This window comes from Henckelia pumila, chromosome 4 (assembly GCF_033568475.1).
Source record: "Henckelia pumila isolate YLH828 chromosome 4, ASM3356847v2, whole genome shotgun sequence".
NCBI classification, from domain to species: Eukaryota; Viridiplantae; Streptophyta; class Magnoliopsida; order Lamiales; family Gesneriaceae; genus Henckelia; species Henckelia pumila.
Window position 1 is genome coordinate 174,744,973 of NC_133123.1, and position 22,278 is coordinate 174,767,250.

Sequence of the window (22,278 nt, forward strand, 5' to 3'; positions counted from 1 at the left end):
AAATGACACAAAATTGTTAAATGTAATACAAAGTTAATTTGTTATTTTCATTTATCAATTCATTTTAAAAGAAATTGTAATCCCAATGTTTCAAAAATTTTATCACTTCTGTTTTATTATATTTTCATTATCACTCAAACAAATCCGTAGCTTAATTTTTTGAGTTTGGGCTTTATGGATTTTAAGCCTCAATTACCATAATTTTATTATTATTATTATTATTATTATTATTATTATTATTTATTAACAAATGAAAGGGGGCGCAAAAACCCTAGTTTTTCACCAAAATCCGATCCAACGGACTCGAACAAAATTAGGTCTAATCTGGGCCGTTTGTTAACCAGCGAAGCCCTATATAAGCAGCGGCAGGCACACTCTCACTCATTTCTAGGTTTTTGAGCTAACTAAGTTCAATTTGGCTCGCCGCAGGTAATATCCTCCTATATTTGATTCTGATCGAGTTTCTGTATAACGGGGTTGAGGTTTTTATTCTGTGCTTCGATTGTGTTATTTATAATTTCTTATCATTCAATATCCGGCCAAACGTTCGAATGTTGCTGAAAATGCATTGAATTTGCTCAGATATGTTGTTTATTTGTCAAACAAATGTTCAAGGTAATCATGCTGTATGAGTTGTTTTTAAATATTTTCTCGATCTTAGATTGGTGTTTGTTCAATGTGATTCCTCAATTAAATATCCTCTTTTATACTGTTGTGATCTGCTGTGTTTAATAACATGCCGACCTTTCTTTCGGATTTTTAACCTTTTCCATTTTAGAGATTTTATTTGGGAAGATTTTGTAATCCAAGTGAAGTCTTTTTAATATTTTGATGTCATGGTTCTGGGGTTATACTGAGAGCCTCATTTCACTCCGTTAATTGAAATGTTTCTCCCTAATTATAAGAATTGAGTAATCAAGGCTGGAGTCTCAGAAGGGCTCTTTTTTTGCCAACATCCCGATTTAAGGGTGCTTGGAAAGAGACACCAATGAGTCCAGAGAATTGGCAATGTATTTGTCATAGGCCTTTGGTTTGGGAGAATTTCATTTCATTTGCAGTGATATGGTGGTTATCCTGTATTTCCTTGTAATGGCATTTAAAATATTTTCTTGCTTTGGAACAGTTTCGAAAAAACCACTTGTTAGATTACCCTGGAAATTTGAAGGTTGGCTCCCCCTTAAAATGTTATTAAAATGTTGTCTCCTTGAGGCAATTTATGTTTTCATTTTTTATTGGGTCGTTTAAGTCTGCATGCTTTCCTCCACAAGTAAGCTTATCTTCACAATTTGTTTTTTTTTAAACATGTTAACAACAGATGATACCATAGGGTTTTTGGACACGAGACATTTTTAAGTATGTAATTGGAGGGAAGCCCATTAAATTAAATTGTATTATTTTGGCTTCAGGGAGGTCATAAGTTTTATAAATCTTTGTCTGAAGGTTGTTATTTGAAAGTTAAAACTGTCTGGATCCTTTTCGGGTTTCAGTGGGGTTATTTGTGTTTTCCACCGTTTATTTCAAATCTACTTTCACTAGCTACCCCCTAGCACTAGCAATGAATTTTCTGTTTCTAACTTGTGTAAGTACAAAACTGCTTTTTGTTCTGAAGGTATTTGTATTTATCCATGGAAGTTCACTTATTTGTTCCGATTTTTTTTGGTCCCTAAATTCCTCAAGTGCTGAAACAATTATACGATCATTAACATGAGAAAAAATGAATTAAAGTGGATGAGTTTTGCAGAATATCTACTTTTCATAGACAATGTCTCACCGAAAGTTTGAGCATCCAAGACATGGATCTTTGGGATTTCTTCCAAGGAAAAGGGCATCTCGTCACAGAGGAAAAGGTGTTTGGCGTTGTTTTACATCTTTTTAATGTACTTCTAATAATTCTGGAGTTTGTTGGCATCCTTGGATTATAGTATGAACTAATGTTACAATAACCTTCTTAGATCTAATAACGCTTTCAGCTTGGTGAAATTATTTGTGTTTTAGCGTTGTTCATAGTGCCATCTTTAATAGGTTGTTGAGACTGTCTGCCATAATCTTCCATTAAATTTATAATTGCTTCATTGCACTAGTTGAACGGGTAACCATTTCCAGCCTGAGTGACAATAATTAAGTTTTCTAATGGGAGATGACTTCTAAATTTCATTAGTGTAATGTAATTTGGCCATTGGTCTCTGCCGTGCTTTAGTGTCTATTTGATTACAAAACTAGTATGCTATGTGTGGTTGGGCTTTCTCTCTCCTTTAATTCTTCTTTTGTTAATTTGTCCTCTTCCCTTGGTTGAAGTCCAAGTCACATTAAGGTGCAACAGTATCAGTTGTTTGTGGAAGCATGATAAGCAGGGCATATACTGTGTTGAAGTGGCTGATATGCTAGAATGTAAATAATTGGAGAAAATTTATGATGTATAATGAATCCAACATGTATTTTTTACAACTTATTAAACTATTGTAAAACTAATGGTCAGTTGGTCATTAATTAGTTTTCAAGGGTAAACAGAGGACAAAAAAAATCATAGCCTTAGCCTAGATGTGTATCTTGCAAAAATGTTATCTTTTTCATCCTGTACATGAATGGGTTCCTGATTCTCTTTTGTACCCTTCAGTCAAGGCATTCCCCAAAGATGATCCCACGAAAGCTTGCAGATTGACTGCCTTCCTTGGATATAAAGCTGGCATGACACATATTGTGCGTGAGGTTGAAAAACCTGGATCAAGTGAGTTCTCTTCTTTCTCTATGTTACACATAGTATTCTCTCGTCCTTCGAATTATTTCTCGGAAACCTGGAGTAATGATCATAATTATGAACTACCTCTTGTTGGATACATGATTAATTGTTCTTGTCTGTGAAACATGTTTAAGATTCAGTTAAAATTTATCATCTGTTTCAAACTTCCTCTCTTGTTTTAATCATAGTTGTCAAAAGCCAAGAAGCGCTTGCTTTAAGCGCAAAGCGCAGCGAGGCGCAAGGCCTGCGCTTCTGTGTGCTTCAAAGCGCACGACTTCTATGAAGCATGCACTTTTTGCCCTCTTTTTGCGCTTTGCGCTTCAGAGAAGAACAGTTTTTTTAAAAAAAATTGTTTTGAGAGATGTGAAATTGCCTTTTAAAGTGCACCCTCTATTTACCCTAAAAAAACACAGAAACCCCAACATCAAATTGCCTTTCCTCCCCAACGCCTCTGCCCTTGTGTCATCTTGTCAATTGCCCTCTACATTTTAATATTTGATATTCAAAAGATGAAGATTATGATGAATTTCAAATTTGATGTCTTATGTTTCATAAATTTTATTTAAAAAGTGATTTTTATTTTATTTTTTAAGAATAATTTTTTATTGCGCTTTACTTCCGTAAAGCGTGCGCTTTGTTTTGCGCTTTGAGCCCGAGGACACTTGAGCGCTTTAATGCGCTTTGCGCTTTTGACAACTATGGTTTTAATTATAAATCAGACATTTGTTATCCAAAAGATGTAATGTTTGTTTGTGCGAAAAGTATTTTATACTCTTGAATATTACTTCATCAGAACTCCACAAGAAAGAAACATGCGAAGCTGTAACTATCATAGAAGCTCCACCAATGATAGTTGTTGGACTTGTTGGGTATGTTAAAACACCTCGTGGCCTTCGTTGTCTGAATACTGTCTGGGCACAGCATCTTAATGAGGAGGTCAAAAGGAGATTCTACAAGAACTGGTGCAAGTCGAAAAAGAAAGCTTTCACCAAGTATTCAAAGAAGTTGGATACTGAAGAAGGGAAGAAGGATATTGAAGCCCAGTTAGAGAAAATGAAGAAGTACTGCTCTGTTATTCGGGTGTTGGCTCATACACAGGTTTTTATCACAACTTTACTTGAATCTTAAATACCTTAGTAGCCTTTGTAGTTTGTAGTGTGCTTATTTAACATTTTTGTGATCTGGGATAATTTGTTCTTCAGATTCGCAAGATGAAGGGGCTAAAGCAGAAGAAAGCCCACTTGATGGAGATTCAAGTCAATGGTGGAGATGTTGCGAAGAAGGTTGATTTTGCATATAACTTCTTTGAAAAACAGGTTCCAGTTGATGCCGTATTCCAGAAAGATGAAATGATTGACATTATTGGAGTTACCAAGGGTAAAGGATATGAGGGTGTGGTGACCCGTTGGGGTGTCACGCGCCTACCTCGCAAGACTCACCGTGGGCTTCGCAAGGTTGCCTGTATTGGTGCTTGGCACCCTGCCAGGGTTTCCTTCACAGTTGCCCGGGCTGGGCAAAATGGGTACCATCACCGGACTGAGATGAACAAGAAAATTTACAAACTGGGAAAGTCTGGTCAGGAATCTCACACTGCTATGACCGAGTTTGATAGGTTAGTAAACTCTTCTTCATTCGTTATCACACCGTTGGGTTTCTCTTGTTCGCTCAAGTTTAATCAAACGTAATGCATTTTCTATTTATGGAAGGCGTTTGCTTGATCGCTTGAGTAAAACCAAGGAATCAAAATGGACACACGTTAACTTAGGTTAATGTTGACTTTGAACTTTTGTGAACTTTTTAGGACTGAGAAGGATATCACGCCAATGGGAGGATTTCCTCACTATGGTGTGGTCAAGGACGACTTTCTTTTGATAAAGGGCTGCTGCGTGGGGCCAAAGAAGCGAGTCGTCACATTGAGGCAATCCTTGTTGAACCAGACTTCTAGAGTTGCATTGGAGGAGATCAAACTGAAATTCATTGATACATCCTCCAAATTTGGCCATGGCCGCTTCCAGACATCACAGGAGAAGGCCAAGTTCTTTGGCCGAATCAAGGCGTGAGAAAACATTGTTGTGGACTCTTGAGGAATGGACTGTAGAGGACATCCAATTTTTTTTCTCAATTTTATTTGTGTTCGTCGCTTCCTGTTTCTTGTTGAGGACACGAATTTTTGAATACTATTGTTTTTGAATTCAGTAATTTCCAACTAAGTAAACAAACTCCAAGATACCTTCACAATGAGAACAAACTTTCAATCAAGTAAAACATATCGTAACATATTTGAATGGAGCCTGAGGGCAAACAAGCAAATGAAGTTCGAGTGAAAACTCTTCGCAATTATTAAAGTTCCGGTTGTAACATATTTTGTTGTGAAACCTCGGCACCGCTCTTGGTGGATAAAATATAAGTTATCACGCAGTATAAGTTATCACATGGAATTAATAGTAATTCTTTATAATTTAATTCAAACACGCAGAATGAAAGAGAGGGCATTCAACAATCATTCAATTCAACAATCATTCAATCCAAATTAGCTTCCTAAAAGCTCTCGAATTTTATCGCAACATTTCTGCAAATTTCCATCTTTTGTTTTTTTTTGGAATTTCCAATCTATTGTCTCCAGCTTATGTCCTGATAGTTCTCCCGTGTTTTCAGCACTATATTTTTATGTTTCGATGGCAAGTGTTTGTCCATATTTAATTTATTAATAACGAATTATGTAATTTTATTAACTGTTTTTCGTGTTCTTCGTTGCTTAACCAGTGAAACTGGGACCAATGGTGGAACCGAGACTCGTGATCATTTGTTTTTGTAGGAGTTAGATTTTTCTATTTTTATTAATTTTTGGCACGAAGGCGTCTGACACACCCACAAGCATCCACTCGCCAATTTTTACGTGCAAACACCTACAAATTGACTTTTGTATATATAGCATTTTATCATGCATACAAATAGTATCCTTTCATTGTAAGTACTTGTCTCTCCATCATATTGTCAATCGTCTCTGACTTCAAATATACCTTCAAGTTCTTGGTATATATATATCATCGTTCATGAAAATTATAAACACAACTTCTTGTAAACTAATTTTAAATACTTTATAAACTAACACGAGACTGGTATATTGTGGTCCTAGTTTGTTAGAATTATGGTTCAACTTTAATATGCGAAGTCATATATCGGTTTAGAAATTATATATTTTATTTTCTTTACGAAAATATCCACCCGAGTTTAATATTTCCAATCTCCTATCTACATGAACCATATGTGTCTTTCAAACCAATGATTCATTATACAAACATTGGTCAAATTAAATAATACAATCTGGAGTGAGTAAATCTAAATCGAAACGTCTACAGGTACAATGTACTGAAAAAGGGTTAAAGAAGGTATATATTATCATATAATGAACATATTTTATGTTGATATGACATAAATCATGTGCCTATTTAGGCACAACCTAGAGACCAAAGTTGAGAGATGTTGGCCCTTTTATGCTGTCACCAAAAATATAAACTTATTTTTTTAAAATAATAATAATAATAATAATAATAATAATAATAATAATAATAATAATAATAATAATAATACACAATTCCCCATCTTAAAAAGCTGAGGACCACTCGAGGCATATTTCTAAAATATAGACATAAAATATGTTAAACAAGTTCTTGCACTTGACATTCACTAGAATTGCAACACTTGTGATGTAAAAACATGGTTTCCACAAAATGAATAAAAGCCGTTGAAAAATTATTTTCAATGATTTTGAATGAACCAAGTAAAGTGTTATCCTGGACAATTTTGTCCACATTTTATAAAATTAATGTTTGAGCAAAAATATTTGTCTCAATTCTCTGCGTAACTTTGTGGCTTGTGGTCTCTGATGAGAAAAAGGGGAGGCAGTACATGTACAGAGACAGAAAGGAATGTTGATTCTTGAGTGGGGAAGATCTTTGTTGTAATATTTGGACAAAAAGCAATGCACTCCACATGGGCATTTATTCAAGAAAAGAAATAGAAATAAAAAACCTAGGGTAGCAAGTGCCAAAAAAAAAAAAAGGAAGAAAAGAAAGACAAAGGTAAATTAAAAGCTTCCAAATTCAAAAGAAAGTGAGTTGCTTGTTTGCCAACAAATAATGCAACTCCCTCTTTGTTTTATTATTATCCTCAATTCTTGAAAAATGTGATCACTTCCTCTTCTAAATTGTGGTCGGAATATGCATAAATTAACTCAAGTTTTTGGGGAAAAAAATGGTTTTCAACATTATGTTGTAGCGGATTTCACAAGTTTAAAATCCTTCAAACACAAAAAATATCATTTACATTCATTGAGCTTTTACGAGCATATAATTTCGCTATGAAATTGACTCAACTCCCATAAACTCATAATTTTTACGAAATAATAATATTTGGTGTGGATTTCTATAAAATCTCTGTTAATAAAACATGCCGAAAAAGTAAAAGTCTCAGTCAGCAAGACTTGAGTTGAAGAAAGAAAAAAAGACAAAAATAAAGTTGGCTAAGGCCTAAGTGAGAGAGATTATGGTTCAAATATATTTATTTTCAAGAATTAATTACTTCATTCATTCTTTTTTCTTATCATTGGGCCCTTCTCTTTAAGAAATTGTCTCATGCAAAAATTTTATATTCTTTGCTTGAGGTGACTCCAACACATAAAAAGCCATGCATTTGTTATGCTTTAATTTGTCAAAACTTTGAGTGAAATGGTTCGACATGTTGTGGGGTTCAAGATTTTAGCTTAGTACATAAATAGCTAATGTGATGAAATTATGTAATAATAAAAGGGCACCTTTTAAATTTCCAAAGACTTCAAATATTTATGATGATCGTGTTATGCAAATGAAAAGATTCTAAAAAACGTGAAGATTTGTGAGGGATCGAAATCAAACATTAAGCATTATAGGCTTGAGTTTAGTTAGCTGGAGCTTAAACATGAAAACAGTTATTATTTAAGATAATTTTTAGTGCATCAAGGAAAATAATCAACAAGAATAGAATATAAACATAATAATTTGTTTAGTTGTACCCGCAAGTATTTTGTGCACATGGGATGCAGATGATTAGCAAGAAATAAGGCTTTGAAAAGCATTTACCAATTATCTTTCAAAGACATGGTGATTACGTTGTTGAAAAGCCATTTTGGAAGAAAAGAAAGAAAAAAAGAGGACTCTCTCTCTCTCTCTCCCCCCTTTTCTCTCGTCTTGTTTATGGTAATACCTTACTTAAATCTAATAATTAAAGCTGACTACCGAAACCAAAACTAATTATTAAAGCTGCATATTTTTCATAAACATTCTTCAATGTTTCTTGGCTCAATGTCTACAATTCAACAAACTCAAAAGGAAAACCTTCACTAGATCACCAACACCGCACTCCCATGTAAAAAAGTTGATCAAATCAATCTGTTTTTATTCTTTTCCGTCTCAAATGCATAGGCTCGTATGTTTTTTCACAAATATTACGATCATTGGAAAAAGAAATTCACAAAAAAAGTTCATATGTTACCATAAAGATACATAGTAAAACAACAGGAAATACTACTAAATATAGAAACATCTAAAACAACATAATAAAATGTAGTTTATATATTTGAAATGAAAAGAGTATCATCCAAACTCATATATAACAATTGTTTGGAATTACCTCAAAGACATAGAATGCATGTAAAACATATGAAAAATCTGCAACAACATACTATACACAATATTAATGGACCAACGATTGGCTCCATTAGCACATGAAGCTAAAAAATAATAATATTGTTTGGACTGCCAAACAAAACGCAAAATTTAAACCGTATGATATGATAACAGTGTTCTAAAAGGCGCTAGGCTGTTGCTTACCGCCTCGCTTTTTTGCTAGGCTATGTCTTTAGGCGCTGTTCGCCTAATCTTCCGCCTAGGCGGCTTGACAAAACGCCGCCTAGCTAGGCTGACAAAAATCCGCCTAGGCGGTTATTATTTTTTGAAAAAAAAATAATAATAATAAACTAAAAGAGAGAGTGACGACGCGAGAAACAAACACGGAAAGAAAGAAGAAGCGCAAAAAAGAAAGTGAAGTAAAAAATTAAATCTCATATTACATATGAAGAATTGATATCTATTAATATCTATGTAATTGTTGTTGTTATTATTATTATTAATAAAATTTTATAAGAGTTTCGTACAAAAACTGAAAAACATAAGACATAAAATTTATATTTTTATAGTAAAACTCATGAATATTTCAAATTATTTATTATTTAGGTTTAAAAATAAAAATCGCCTAGGCGGCTAGACGCTAGGCGGTGGGTCGCCGCCCACCTACCGCCTAGCGTTTTTTAAAACATTGTATGATAATAGCTATATATAGTTTTTACTAAGACTACATTTATGAATTCTAATTTTCATATAATTTTTTCACCGTAAAATGATTTAGTGCTTCTTCTGACAGAGTGGGTTTCTATGAAAAACTTTTAGGGGAAAAAAAATAAGAATAAAATGTGGGCGTGGTCTACATCACCTCCTTTTCCCCTTTTTAATTGTATATCAAAACCTTATTCTTTTCTTTATTGAATTATTAATGCTTAGCTTCTGATCAGGTACTGTATAGCTGTAACTGCAAGATATCCAACATTATATTCTCTGCTTTTGGAGTTCATCTTCTTGTTCTTGGCATTTCAATCGGTAGATTTGATATCAAAACACAGGCCAGCTGGCACACAGTCATTCTCTCTCTCTCTATATATATATATATATGCAAGCAAAAACTGAGACTTAAAAATTGGTACTTTGGCAGCTTAATTTCTTGAACTTGGTTCATGAAGTGGGTGATTCTTCCAACTCCCAATTATGAATTCATTTGTTGGTAGTCTGTCCCATCCCATGTTATGGATTGCAATGCGTATGCACAATACATATATATTTAGATATGATATCAACCAAAGTGGGAAATTTAGTATTCTTTTTAAAATGGAAGAGTATTTGTGGGCAGTAATAGTTTTGGGACTTGAAAGATTGGTATAAGATGATAAGAATATTAGCTTTGTGAACTCTTGTATCAAATCACTGCTCGTAGACAATCCATGCTTATAGAACCATTCATCGTACGTATCCAGCATCATAATCCATCAAACAAATACTATTTGGTTATGGCAAGAAACACCTAAAATTAATTAATCGTTATTAATTTAGAGTATATTTGCTGACGTTATTTCATTTATAAAACAAGTTATATGTTGTTTGCACGTTTATAAAACTTTGCAACATGTTTCTTTCCTCTCTCTCTTTTTTTTTTTTTGTCCAAAAAAGCTTATAAAATTCGAAAATAAACCATCTCATAATACCAAACAAATCATGATCTTAAGATCCATTATTTTATTTTCTCCGAATGTCCCAACTCATTTTTTAAGATAACACTCACTAACTTATAAGTTCCTAAAGATTAAAACAATTGATAAATAATATAGGATAATAAGGTTAATGTAGGATCCGAATTTTGTAAATTTTTAGTAATATAATTTCCTTAAACGTCACTTCTCTTTCTAAGCAGACACCAAGGCCCATGACAAGGTATAGTACTGATTAAGTTAGGCATAAACATAAGTATTAACACGAAAAAACATTAAAGTTTACTGATTAAAATAATCTAAAGTTAGCAACTTTTTCACTTTTAATTATTTTTATTCACTGCATAAATAATTACACTCACCTGCCGATTATATAATACCTCAGCAATGTGTCAAAGACGAGAATTGGAGCTCACCCTGCAAGGACAGAGGGTAAATTCACTGAGATTTTTCATGGAAATGTACACTCCCGTTTCAGGTAAATCAACTGACATCCAATCTTGGAGTCCTAATTTTGCATAATCCATTTTCCAACTCCAACTTATTTCAAGAAAATTTTATTCAACAAATTGGCCCTAGACCATCTTCAAGCATGAAGGCATGTTACAGGTCATAATCTTTATTGTTGAATTTTGTCACAGTACTAAGAGGTTTGACAAGCAAAATGTACTACAACAAAGAAGAGAGTTTCAAAGATGCAAAAATAAATGATTTATGTACTCACGTTTTATTTGGTTTCTTCTCCTCTTCAAGGTTGAACTACTCTGCATTTGAATTCCTGTTATGTGCTTATCAAAATATGTGATCAAAGGCAACGTTTTGGAAGATTTTCCTTTCTTCTGTTGCATCAGGGAGCAGGAAAAGTAGACAACAAATGCAAAACGGACCAAGTCGTGTTAGATGATGAATCATCTCCTATTGTTGACAGGAAGCAAGTACTACTCAAGTTTTTGGGCATAAAGGCCAGAAAATATCATACACAACAGGAATGAGCGAGTTCAGTAACGAAAGATCAAAGCCATGGAACATATACAGCAGGCCAAGTCCCAGTCCATCTCAAACAGATGCTAATAGGGAAGGTTCTCAGAAAAATTTTGGCACGTCCATGAGTGCCATTTCTTTTGGCTTTGTTGCTACAGCCATTTTGGTATCGATGTTTCTAATCATGGCTATATTTGAGCATTTATTCAAACCAACTGCAACCCATGATGAATCTAGGGGAATTGAATCAAGAGAAATGCAGAAGTTGGGACATTCAGAAACAGTGAGCCTCTCCATTCGCACTATTTCTATTTGAACTTACTCAGAATTGATTCGGTATATTCTTTGCAAAATAGACTGCATCAAAAGGTTTTAGCAAGAGATAAATATGCATGACTGAGAGCTGGTGTTTATAATGCCCGGGCGGTGTTTGCATTTACTTCATCCACAATCCACATGATTTTGATTATTAATTTATGTGACAGGCACAAACATCATATGCATCGGATTTCTCCGTTGTGATGCCAGGGCAGCAATATCCAACCTATATTGCTCAAGCAGCTCCTCTGCCTAGCAGAAGGGAAGGAGTACATTGGCCCTCTCATGAACATGGTTTTTGCCTAACACGAGACGATGATTTCAACATTCACCATTAGTTTATTCATGATTGTCGATGAGCTTCACATTTCATGCTTTAATATATGACAAGAGAATGCACCTAAAAGAATTTTGGCACACCAGTTAACGAAGAGATGCGACAATTCCAGCATCCAAATTTTCCTTCATCCAAGAAGATTCTTCCAGAAAATCTCCACCCTGCAAGGGAATTCAAGAAATTACTTCTTTGCTACTAGCACATATATAATAAGCTAATTCAAAACCCAGCGGCTGAAGATTATTCCTGTGAGATGAATTGAAAAGGTGGAAAACTACCGTAAAAGTACACTAGTTTGAGTAAACCTAACATTTGCTGTGAGGTAAATTTTTCCTTGGCACGTACCTGCATTTGAAATAAAAAGACAAAATCCTGAACGCGGATAATTTTTATCATGTAGGGAACTTGTCACAGCCTAGCTTGAAATTGCCGCATTATCTCATGAAACATCTTGCAATCAGAAGACAGACTGCTAATGAAGTTCGTATTCAATCATTTATCTTCCTGCAAAATTTTTGTTAAAGTACATTTCGAACAAATCTAATACAAACTTGTCCAACCACAATCACGTGATAGCACATCCAACATCAGAAACCATGAACCAAGAATGGCTTAAAACTTAATAATTGTCATTTACAAGAACTGCCGTGGAATCTACACTCAAAAGCGAAACAAGGATAAGTTCATTACAGCAACGAAAAAAGCCAAGGCGGTCACATACACACTAAAAAATACGGAGAACACAGAGAACACCAAGAGAAGTAGCATTTCAAGGACAATTTCGGCTCTTTTCTAGCGATTTTAGTTTCCCTGAAGAAGTTTTCACGTGAGAGTGCATATCCAGCCAATCACTCTGCGACAGTGGAACTTTATGGTGTCTGTAGATACACAATGTTGCTATTCTCTGATCCAGCACAAATCTCATGTTAATTCCTACTTGCTTCTCTTTCAGAAAATGCAAACTATTGTAATCTTATTCAGGAACATCATCATCAGATTGAATAACAGTCAGTAATGAATATTTCACCTTGAGTGAGATCCTCCCCTTTTCAACCATAAGTCTTGCACCAGAAACAACCCAATAACCAGGTGGTTCTTGTGGCCCTCTCATCATTTCTGTCGTATCAACAAACTTCAAGAGTTTGGGAGCTTGGACTGGAGTAGGAGGACCTCCAGGGTAAACAGCAGAATTTATATTCACATCAGATGGCTGTGGAGGTGGTTTTTGAACTGCTGTGAAGTGATGACTAATCAGAGTTGAAATAAGTCCAGATTTACGGGCCAATAAAGATGATCCATCCCATTCTGGATACTTTGCAGACACAACTCCTGAAACAGTTGAGAAACGGAGCCGCAGGAAAAGAACATTCCTAAATCCATAATCCCCAACATGTAATTGTGCTCCAGTGACTATTGAACATTCTTCATCCGATTCAACAGGTGCGGTGCATACATGTGAAAAGTTCTTCCACTGTACCTTCTCAAAATATCTGCGATCATAAGGCTCCTGGTGAAAATTTCCATTCAAATCATCCTCAAGATGGAAAATATTTGGAACAGAGGACAGGTGTTGCAAATGCACGGCCAAGCGGTTGCTTCTTTTACCCTCAAGATACAATCTCAGACCGGTCACTGGCCTCTTACCAACATCAACCTGAAAACACAGACAAATGATAACTGTGACACATTCAATTTTCAAGGATACAGAAACGTGAGGATTAGCAAATTGTGTAGTCAGAGTAAAAGTTCAGGATTTTAATTATAAAAGAATATGGCAGTGGAATTTATTTAAAAGAATGCTCCATACAACATTAATACATTATCAAATCTCTCACATACTCTATCCCTAAGGAAGGATGTAATTGTCTCCAGAATATCTCCTCACTTCCTAATTCAAGCAGTACAAGAAAGAAGCCGAAAATTACTTGGCAATGCATCGTGTCAAATGCCTATACTTACATCATCTATAAAAAATGTGACGATATTGAGTATATTAATTGAATTTCAATACAAGAAGAAATAACAAATAAAGTTAAAGTTAAATGGAAATAGCAATAAATTGGACATAAGAGATTAAAAAAAAAAAGAATGCACATGAGATTACTAGTCACCTAAATCTAAGGAGGCACCTACAACTCCTTCCACTTTCAGGTTCTCTCTTTCTCTAGTTAAGAGTCATGGAGTTTTCAAAGAGACTTTTCAAGCCGCAATTTTCCCCCTCATGATGAAGGTGTTTGATCAATAAAAATATATATTTTCACGCAGTTCTAGGTTAAAGATACCTCACATCATAGAATACATCTACCACCCACGGAGATGTAGGAAATTAAAACTCACATGAAAAAAAAAAGGAAAGGGAAAAAAACAGATGAAGAAACTTTACCGGGGTAGTATTTACAAAAAGTTTGGGACCCATAAGACTGAATTGCAATGAAGCAGTGCTTTGCTGTCTGCGTTGTGGAGCAAGAGGAAGATCACTAAACACAGGAGCCCACTGCCTAGGCAGCTGAAATTCCAGAAATTGGTGAAGTTCTTCGATTGGTGGCTTGTCTGAAGCAATAAGACCAACATGAAAAACGTCCGACTTATTAACTGCCACACTCACACAAACATGAGTTGCAAGAATATGATTATATGCGACAGTTTTAAAATCTTCGTGGTGCAGAAATCCTGCCCTTTCCTCTATACAAATCACCAACCCAAGGAACTATTGATAAACAATAAATTATCTGAACAAAGAAGCATGTAGTATGACAGCATTGAACATGATAAACATATAAAGCAGATGGTTCACTCACAGCGCATGTATAGATTAATGGCATGGCTCAAATATCCACTACCGGGAACACCATTTAATAGGGAGGTTATTGGGAGGAAGGACATTGAGATAACATCAGGCTCCAACTGCACAGTTTGTAGCCACTCATTATGGGTCAAATTTCTGTTATCACTTCCACCCCTCCTTTTGAAGATGCAAATGATGTCCTGTTATGCAACTCACCAATTAAGTAAATACTAACAGATTTAGACTCTTGCTGATATTGATGGAGACTGCAATGTGAGAAACGAAAGGCATACATCTTTATGAGAATAAGAACTTGATGTGCCAGTATCCGCAAACCTGAGCCGTGCCTCCTTAATGTCGAGCTGAAGCACGACAAAATGAATGAGGTGCAGAGTAATAAATTCAGTTTATGCACTATTGTCAAAGGCAGCAGAATATTATCAATTTCGGAAACCAAGTTACAACAAAACAATTGCAGACTCAATTAACAAGTGTTACTGCAACACAATAATGACTAAATAATGACCCGTCTACAATGTTGTAAATGGCGGGAGGCGGTGGCGGGGCAGTCAGCGACCGCCTACCGGCGGCCGGTTGAATTTTTTTAGCAATTTTTAATAGGCAATTATGTATAATCATGCAATGTAATTACAAATAGTCAATTTTTTTGTGTAATATATGTAATTAAATAATGTTTATGCCTAAAGAAGCTTCATACAATATATACAATCTAGAGAAAATGCAAATAAATATATAAATGCAAACTAACAAGATAATTAAGGTGGTGGTGGCAGATGGCGGAGGGCAGATGGAGGCGGTTTGAGGCAGGTGGTGGCTGATGGTGGAAGACATTTTAAACCAAAAGTAAATACAAAAGAGAGTGAGAAGTGTTTTTATAATATATAAAGTTTTTAAAATTGATTGACTTTGACTGGTTTTTAAAATTATTTGACTTTGATAATTGATTGGAATTTTAAAATCATTGACCGCCTCGGCCACCTCGACCGCCTGCTTGCCCGCCTCCGCCGTCTCAACCGCTTGCTTGCCCGCCTCCGCCGCCGGATGGCCTCGGACCGCCTACATGGACTGCCTTAGACTAAGGCGCCATTTAGACACTGCCCATCTATATTCCATGCTATCGCATAATATCCGGCCTGATATCAGATAATAGAGTCAAAAAGCTACGAAATGCGAGGTGTAATTTTAACAATGCTCCGCCATGGTTGAATAGCAGCACTAAAGTGTTCAAAAAAGAATGCCAACAGAGGTTTATCCATAGTACGCCTTATCAGCTCAATAAATAGTAAACTACTCAGCGTGATTAAAAGAAAATAATAATAATAAACTATTTAGAAGAAACCATCAATAACTTTCCATACAAACAGATCATCATCACTATCAGAAGTTCGTAGACTAACAATCACTGTTCTAAAAGGCGTCGCTTAGGCACCACCCCGATTTTTAGACAGGTGATGTCTCTGGGTGTTGTTGCATTAATCAGCCGTCTAATCGCCAATTAGGTGGCTCACAATCTGCATAGATTAATATATATAATATATGTTTATTGTTTAACAAATTTAAAATCGTTTTAAAAGATTATTTGACATATTCTCCCATCAATTTGTATCGGATTAAGAGGACGAATATGCCATTGATTATGAGTTTGAATTCGATACAGAGTAATTATTGGAGAAATATTAAGATGAACAAGAAGAGTGAATTATTTAGGATAAAAAAATTGCCTAGGCGTCTAAGCACTCGGCGGTGGGTGACCGCCCGCACCGCCTATTTGAACACGGCTAACAACAGCACAGATGAAAAATATGCAAGCAATGCCATTCCAGAGGGAATAATACTTGATGTGTGATTGTATGAGGATGAATAGATTGATTTAAAGGCACATCAACTTGAGAGAGAGAGAGAGAGAAAGAGGATGAAGGAAAATAAAAAATGAAATTGCAAGTCATGTTACAAATCACAGAGTTGACCTAAATATGCAATTAGTCAACATACAACATAAATAAAAATGGAAAGCCGCTTTGGTTAAAAAACAAAACGATATACAGTCCTATGAAACCCCTCATCCAAAGAAAAAAGGTCAATATTTACATGAAAAAGCAGCCATTCCATATCTTCCATTTCAGTTACAGATATTCTAGAAACCAAGGTAATTAAATGGAGAAAATTTAATTCCTTACCAGACTGCAACACTTGAAGCATGAAAACATGAATTAGCCAATCACATAAATGTTAGTTGATAGCAAAGTATCATTTCTATCTTTCATTTCGGGTACATATTCATAAACAACACAAGTAAATGCAAATATTTCTACTAGGCAGGATCACTTGAAGCATGAAATTCAGCAAGAGCCATGTATGAGGATGAATAGATTGATTTAAAGGCACATCAACTTGAGAGAGAGAGAGAGAGAAAGAGGATGAAGGAAAATAAAAAATGAAATTGCAAGTCATGTTACAAATCACAGAGTTGACCTAAATATGCAATTAGTCAACATACAACATAAATAAAAATGAAATTCCTTAGTATCCTGTTTGCATTGATCGAAATAACAAGAAAATTCAAACCTTATCACCCTGGTACATTTGCTCCGAATCCAGTTTATTTTGTTCATTTGCATCCAAAAACCTCTTATCTGCCATCACTTTTAATCTTTTCTGGACGTCAACTGGTTGAAGCGTTGAAGAGTGTTGTTGTTTCATGTAAATTACGTCCATCCCACCCATCTTTATACCAACAATGACATGAGTGCCAAACTTATTAATAAACCTGAAGAATGGGAAACAATCAGCGCCACTACAAAGACCTACTGCCATTATCATTCCCGTTAAATTGAATACATAATTAACATTCCTGTTGCTCCCCAAAATTTATGGCATGATATTGAACAGGTGCTAGAAGGTTTACTAGTTCAAACGGAAACCATGGACATAGCAACTGGAAAGATGTAAATACATAATTTGTAATTTACTAGACGTGTATCCTTGCAAGCTTCAAATTCAAGGTTTTTCCTTCCGAAAGAAACATGCTAGCCCATGACGATTAATCAATGACTAATGATAATGAATGAGGATAGAAACGAAATTTTTTTCTTCATCAAGAAGAAAATTTTCTAATATGTTATAAATAAAATAACTGCTCATTTGAAGGGCCCGGCAGACACCATTATATGCATGCTCTCTATACCTTAAATTTATATCATTACGAAGTAGCTACATTTTATATGTTCGTTTATTTTTTAGCAAGTAAATAAATCAAATCTGACACTAATCAGTGACAGGTTTTCTGGGATTAATTTGGTAACCTTTAGGATTTGTTTTCTGTTTCTAGTATCTTATTGAGTTGTTGGGCAGCTCTGTTATGAGACCCAATAAAAACCACTGTAAATTTTATTATTATTATATAAAACAATAATGTTTTTTCCCTTATTGTTTTTTTTTTAATATCAGAGCCTAAGGCCTAAATCCGACTACCATTCCCAAGACCGTGGATCCGAGGTTGGAACAATATCTCAAAACCCGAAACTGTGTTTTGGTTTTGGTCCCAAAACTGGAACCAGATAGAGAACAGTGGGCTCACGGATTGGTTTTGGTTCCTAAGAATAAGGAACGAGAACCATATGGAACTGAAAACAGTGGATGGTTCTCTTTCAGTGATTACTCAAGGGTGAATAATTATTCAAAATCTCTTGTTCTTTATATGCCCTCCATGTTCAATCTTTCTTCGTCGCCTATTATATGTTTGTAAGTTAACACATGATTTGGAAGTAAATTCTTGAATTTTAGGAAATGATCTCAGGGAGAGTAATGGGCAAATGTTAAAGAACATAATGGACCCAATTACTTTTTGTTAAATAAACTTGCGTGGACAAGTTCATCAATGATCAAACCTAGAAAACATCTCTAAGTAATTTTTTGAATCTAGCAGCAAGGAAATAATGTTGTGGTGTTTTAGATTAGGGCACCGCAGATTTCAGTGTATTAAGTATTTATTTCCAAATATGTTTAAGAATAAAGGTTCATCTATTTTTCAATGTGACGTCTATCTAAAGAAACATCAAGATACACGATTTCCTTTACAATCTTATGAGTCCACAAAACAATTTGCACTAACTCATTGCGGTGTTTGTAATTCATATAAGATTTCAACAATCTTGGAAGTCCACGGAAATATTAGTATCTTGTATGGCAATTTTGCATTGACAAAATCCATAAAATCTGCTGTAAGTGAATAGATTATTATAAAAAAAAATGATTATTCTTGTTTTAATTTAACCAGCTCCAGCACAAGAGCTATCATCCAACAAAAATCACGATCTTAGTGATATTACAACAGTTATTGAATGACTGGTAACAGTAACTCTTTAAGTAAATTTATAACAGTTAAAGATCACTCATCACAGGGTCTTCCTTGTCAGTTCACAGTTCCGCTTCAAATATATTAGGCATCAAGTCACTAGACATATGAGGAGAGGAATCAAGTGCATGCAAGCGTTCAGACATAAATAAAAAGGAGAGCCCAAACCCAAAATATTAGCTTTTTAGGCTTAAATTTTTTAGGCACTCTAGACTTTATTGTGGAGCCGATGGTAGAAACATAATACTGCCAATCCCCTGAGAAGTCGACGTACATAATGACCAACTTTGCATTGTTTTCGCCCTGTATACACTTACACCCTTAATCCAGTTTGGAACATGGACCATACTATCTACACTAACCCAATAGTAGCCCATTCCCAGGTTGTCCAATATGCTCAACTTTCAACAAAAGCACCTAAATCAGGCAATAAGCCCCAAAAGAGAGTCCAGACCCTAAAAACTAACCTTCTAGGTGAAAGGCCCTTCAACCTTATTAGTTATTACACACTTCCTTGTAAAGTTGATGTGGGACACGCAGCAGAGGGAGGAAATGGGCTTCCATCAAAAGCTTTCTCTAAGTTGAAATGTTTTTGGTTGGCTTGCTTAGCAATAAATCAATAGTAGTGCATGTTTGTCAATGCTATAAACTTCTAGAGAAGACAGCAAAAGTCAAACCTTGCCAATGCCATGGGATCCCAAAAAGATGGAACTTCTCTCTTCACATGATCCTGGAGAACCATCTGAGACTTTTCTAGTGCAACTGTATACAATGTTACAAACATTCCATCAAAAGCAAGGGTTTTGGTGAACGCTGCATCCTTTTGCCAACAACCAGAAAACTCAAACATTGTATTGAAGAGCCCAGAAGGAATTTTTCCAGTCAATGACAGCTCCTGATTTAACTGCTCGGACATCTGTGGATTATATAAATCAGTTCTATGGTAGTTAACTGCAGAAACCATGTCGAATTATGAGCACACTCACGAAAGTAGGAACAGAAAAATGAACAAAGTGAAAACGACAACTACATATTTCAAATGTACAATTCATCTACCAAATATGTGTAGCATCACAGCATCTAAATGTCACAGCCAAGTAGTATGAATTTGAATGTGTGTGTGAGAGAGAGTGTGTGTGTAAGAAATTAAACCTGTTGGAAGGTCAGAACATCACTCCGAAACCTTGTCCGCTCTCCTTTATCACATTTGATCGATTTTGACACATTGGGCAACGAGATTCCACCAGGAAGAACAATCTCTCGACCCTGATTCTCATCAATCTCAAGTAAACGTGAATCACCCTTACAATACTTTAGTCTAAGATCTAAAGAAATATCGTATCCCCGACCAATCGACTGAATGGCAACCTTCGCCGCGTCTCCTGCAGAAAGCTTAAGCGCCATCTTTTAAATTCTCACTCCTGCATCTCTAGAAAAATTTCTTTCTTTACCTGACTCACATCCCAATCTTTAGCACATCAACTAACCTGAAATGCTGCTATCCACACTATTAGCGGACTTAAGACTTAAATTATATAGCAGTTGGGCCAACTAAGAGAAACTTACAACCTCCTACCCACAAAAAAAAAAAAAGCAAACATTCAAATCTTTGAGCTCCGAATCTAAGCATGCTCAACATTCAACTTGAATTCCCAGTGACTTTAGCTCACATATCAAAGGTACCTTATTAAATCGTACATAAACACGTATCCCACTGTAATTAGCTTCAGAAGCTCCACGAAAATCATCAAGAACTACGACTATACCCAAGGGAGAATAAAAACTGGTAGTTCAACCACAAAGACATAGAAAAAACAAAATCCTACATATGGGACCTACAAAATTCCACTAAAAAATGGATATGAAAATCGAATCCCAGAGCATCAGCAATCAAACCTAATCCACGGAGAGTTGGAGAAGGAAACCCTCTGTCAGCTCGGATCTAGAGGAGAGTGGAGCTTCAGTAGCAGAGAACACAATAAATGAATGAGGCGCTAATCTAATCAAAGATATGCTTAATATATTTTTTCAATTCATGTGGATATGTTTCCTCAAATAAACTATACCATAATTTTTTATTCTTTGTTTTTTTCAATATGAGTTAATATTGGTCGCCCTTGTTTGTTGTTTTTTGCAAAATAGTTTTTTTTTTTTGGACTATAAAAATAATCCTTAATATTTCGTAATTATTTTCAATTTGGCCCTTGTCGTCATCTTCCGTTAAAAAATAACGAAGATATGACTCGTCTCTCTCTTGAATCTTCTGAAATGTGTTAATACAGATTTTGGTCCCTCTTGTTTGTCATTATTCCCAAAATAGTCTCGATTATGTTCAGCCACCAAATGATCCGCAATGTTTCGCAATTATCCCAATTAGAGGTGAATTTTTGGTATACCGTATCAAAAATATCGGTATGAAAAAAATTCATATCGGTACCGATACTGAAATTTTAAAATTTTGATATAGAAAAAATTCATATTGATACCGTATAGATACCGAAAAAAATTCCGTATACTGAAAAAATGTCTGTATATCGAAAAATTTTTGATACGATATGTCGAAAACTCGATATTTTGGGTTCGGTATGCCAGCCCTAATCCCAATTATGTCCATCTCGTAATCTACCATTAAAATCTATAAAGATTTAGCTCATCTCCCTTCAAATCTTCTAAAACAATATCTGAAAATGATTTTTCTCAAATTGAGACAATCAGACGGATGCACCAAATCGCGAGAACAACAAAATTGAAAGACACTAATTCGAAGCATATCAACGATTCATCTAAGGCGGGTTAATGTTATTGAAATTAATTTGTTCATTTTATAATTGAAACACTGCACATTGTGTATGATACGAATTCTTAATGACATGAAAAACAAACACGATTATAGATTAAATCGCATTCTCAGTTCAATAACAAAAATATTCAAAATGTTTTTTCCAATCTTTTGAAACAATTAAGTTTGTGAAAATCCACCCCTAGCTTATGAGAACTAGTAGCAGAGATTCACGAAAAATAATTGACAAATCAAGAGGACCAATCATAATCTTTCAAGGTTTTTAGTTTCTTAATATTGTCAATCTCTTAAAGTGGCTCCTTAAACTTCTTGATTTGTTCCCTATTTAATGATCCTTGCGGCAAATTTTAAAGATCGCATTTCTTCTTAGTTTGATAACTTTAAAGGCTATCCATGATCATATCATACTCCTCTTCTTGAAAAAAAAGTTTGTCCTCAAATCTTGCTCATCTCCTAAATCAAGAAATGAAATATTAGTAACATTAAAAATCTTATCTACATTACACCTACCTCGTATTTTCTCCTTGCAAGCGTTAGGACCCAACTTGTTCATTAATATCAATGAATCACTTTTGATTGTTGACCTTATATTTT

General features: G+C 35.0%; 3 protein-coding genes across 7 annotated transcripts; 2 read left to right on the forward strand and 1 right to left on the reverse strand.

Annotated features, from left to right (window-relative positions):
* The first annotated feature begins 399 nt into the window (after positions 1-399).
* Positions 400-4,938, forward strand: LOC140861024 (large ribosomal subunit protein uL3y). Of its 3 annotated transcripts, none has more exons than XM_073264032.1 (6): positions 400-429; positions 1,742-1,847; positions 2,615-2,725; positions 3,531-3,835; positions 3,940-4,349; positions 4,539-4,938. In XM_073264032.1, the coding sequence occupies exons 2-6, from the start codon at positions 1,763-1,765 to the stop codon at positions 4,795-4,797; spliced, it is 1,170 nt and encodes a 389-aa protein (XP_073120133.1). In that variant the 5' UTR covers positions 400-429; positions 1,742-1,762; the 3' UTR covers positions 4,798-4,938. The 3 variants fall into 3 exon arrangements, with proteins under 3 accessions (XP_073120133.1, XP_073120134.1, XP_073120132.1); XM_073264033.1 differs by lacking the exon at positions 400-429 and adding an exon at positions 441-615; XM_073264031.1 differs by lacking the exon at positions 400-429 and having other exon boundaries at positions 662-1,847.
* Positions 4,939-10,631: 5,693 nt separating this feature from the next.
* On the forward strand, positions 10,632-12,078 carry LOC140860006 (uncharacterized). Its single transcript, XM_073262729.1, has 2 exons — positions 10,632-11,352; positions 11,555-12,078. The coding sequence occupies exons 1-2, from the start codon at positions 11,077-11,079 to the stop codon at positions 11,723-11,725; spliced, it is 447 nt and encodes a 148-aa protein (XP_073118830.1). The 5' UTR covers positions 10,632-11,076; the 3' UTR covers positions 11,726-12,078.
* Positions 12,079-12,330: 252 nt separating this feature from the next.
* LOC140860004 (MACPF domain-containing protein At4g24290-like) lies at positions 12,331-20,913 on the reverse strand. Of its 3 annotated transcripts, none has more exons than XM_073262727.1 (8): positions 20,781-20,913; positions 20,037-20,379; positions 19,562-19,800; positions 17,096-17,297; positions 14,803-14,871; positions 14,523-14,709; positions 14,108-14,274; positions 12,331-13,378 (listed from the first exon to the last, which is right to left on the reverse strand). In XM_073262727.1, the coding sequence occupies exons 2-8, from the start codon at positions 20,286-20,288 to the stop codon at positions 12,698-12,700; spliced, it is 1,797 nt and encodes a 598-aa protein (XP_073118828.1). In that variant the 5' UTR covers positions 20,289-20,379; positions 20,781-20,913; the 3' UTR covers positions 12,331-12,697. The 3 variants fall into 3 exon arrangements, with proteins under 3 accessions (XP_073118828.1, XP_073118829.1, XP_073118827.1); XM_073262728.1 differs by having other exon boundaries at positions 20,037-20,371; positions 20,781-20,893; XM_073262726.1 differs by having other exon boundaries at positions 20,037-20,872.
* Positions 20,914-22,278: the final 1,365 nt, after the last annotated feature.

Excerpts from the sequence above, each read along its gene's own strand:
- LOC140860006 (XM_073262729.1), top strand. The coding sequence starts at position 11,077 with ATGAGCGAGTTCAGTAACGAAAGATCAAAGCCATGGAACATATACAGC. Across the intron at positions 11,353-11,554 it reads AGTTGGGACATTCAGAAACA|GCACAAACATCATATGCATC; the intron begins GTGAGCCTCTCC and ends TTTATGTGACAG.
- LOC140861024 (XM_073264032.1), top strand. The coding sequence starts at position 1,763 with ATGTCTCACCGAAAGTTTGAGCATCCAAGACATGGATCTTTGGGATTT. Across the intron at positions 3,836-3,939 it reads GGGTGTTGGCTCATACACAG|ATTCGCAAGATGAAGGGGCT; the intron begins GTTTTTATCACA and ends TTTGTTCTTCAG. Across the intron at positions 4,350-4,538 it reads GCTATGACCGAGTTTGATAG|GACTGAGAAGGATATCACGC; the intron begins GTTAGTAAACTC and ends TGAACTTTTTAG.
- LOC140860004 (XM_073262727.1), bottom strand. The coding sequence starts at position 20,288 with ATGGCGCTTAAGCTTTCTGCAGGAGACGCGGCGAAGGTTGCCATTCAG. Across the intron at positions 14,710-14,802 it reads GTTCTTATTCTCATAAAGAT|GACATCATTTGCATCTTCAA; the intron begins GTATGCCTTTCG and ends GTTGCATAACAG. Across the intron at positions 13,379-14,107 it reads TTTTTGTAAATACTACCCCG|GTTGATGTTGGTAAGAGGCC; the intron begins GTAAAGTTTCTT and ends CTGTGTTTTCAG.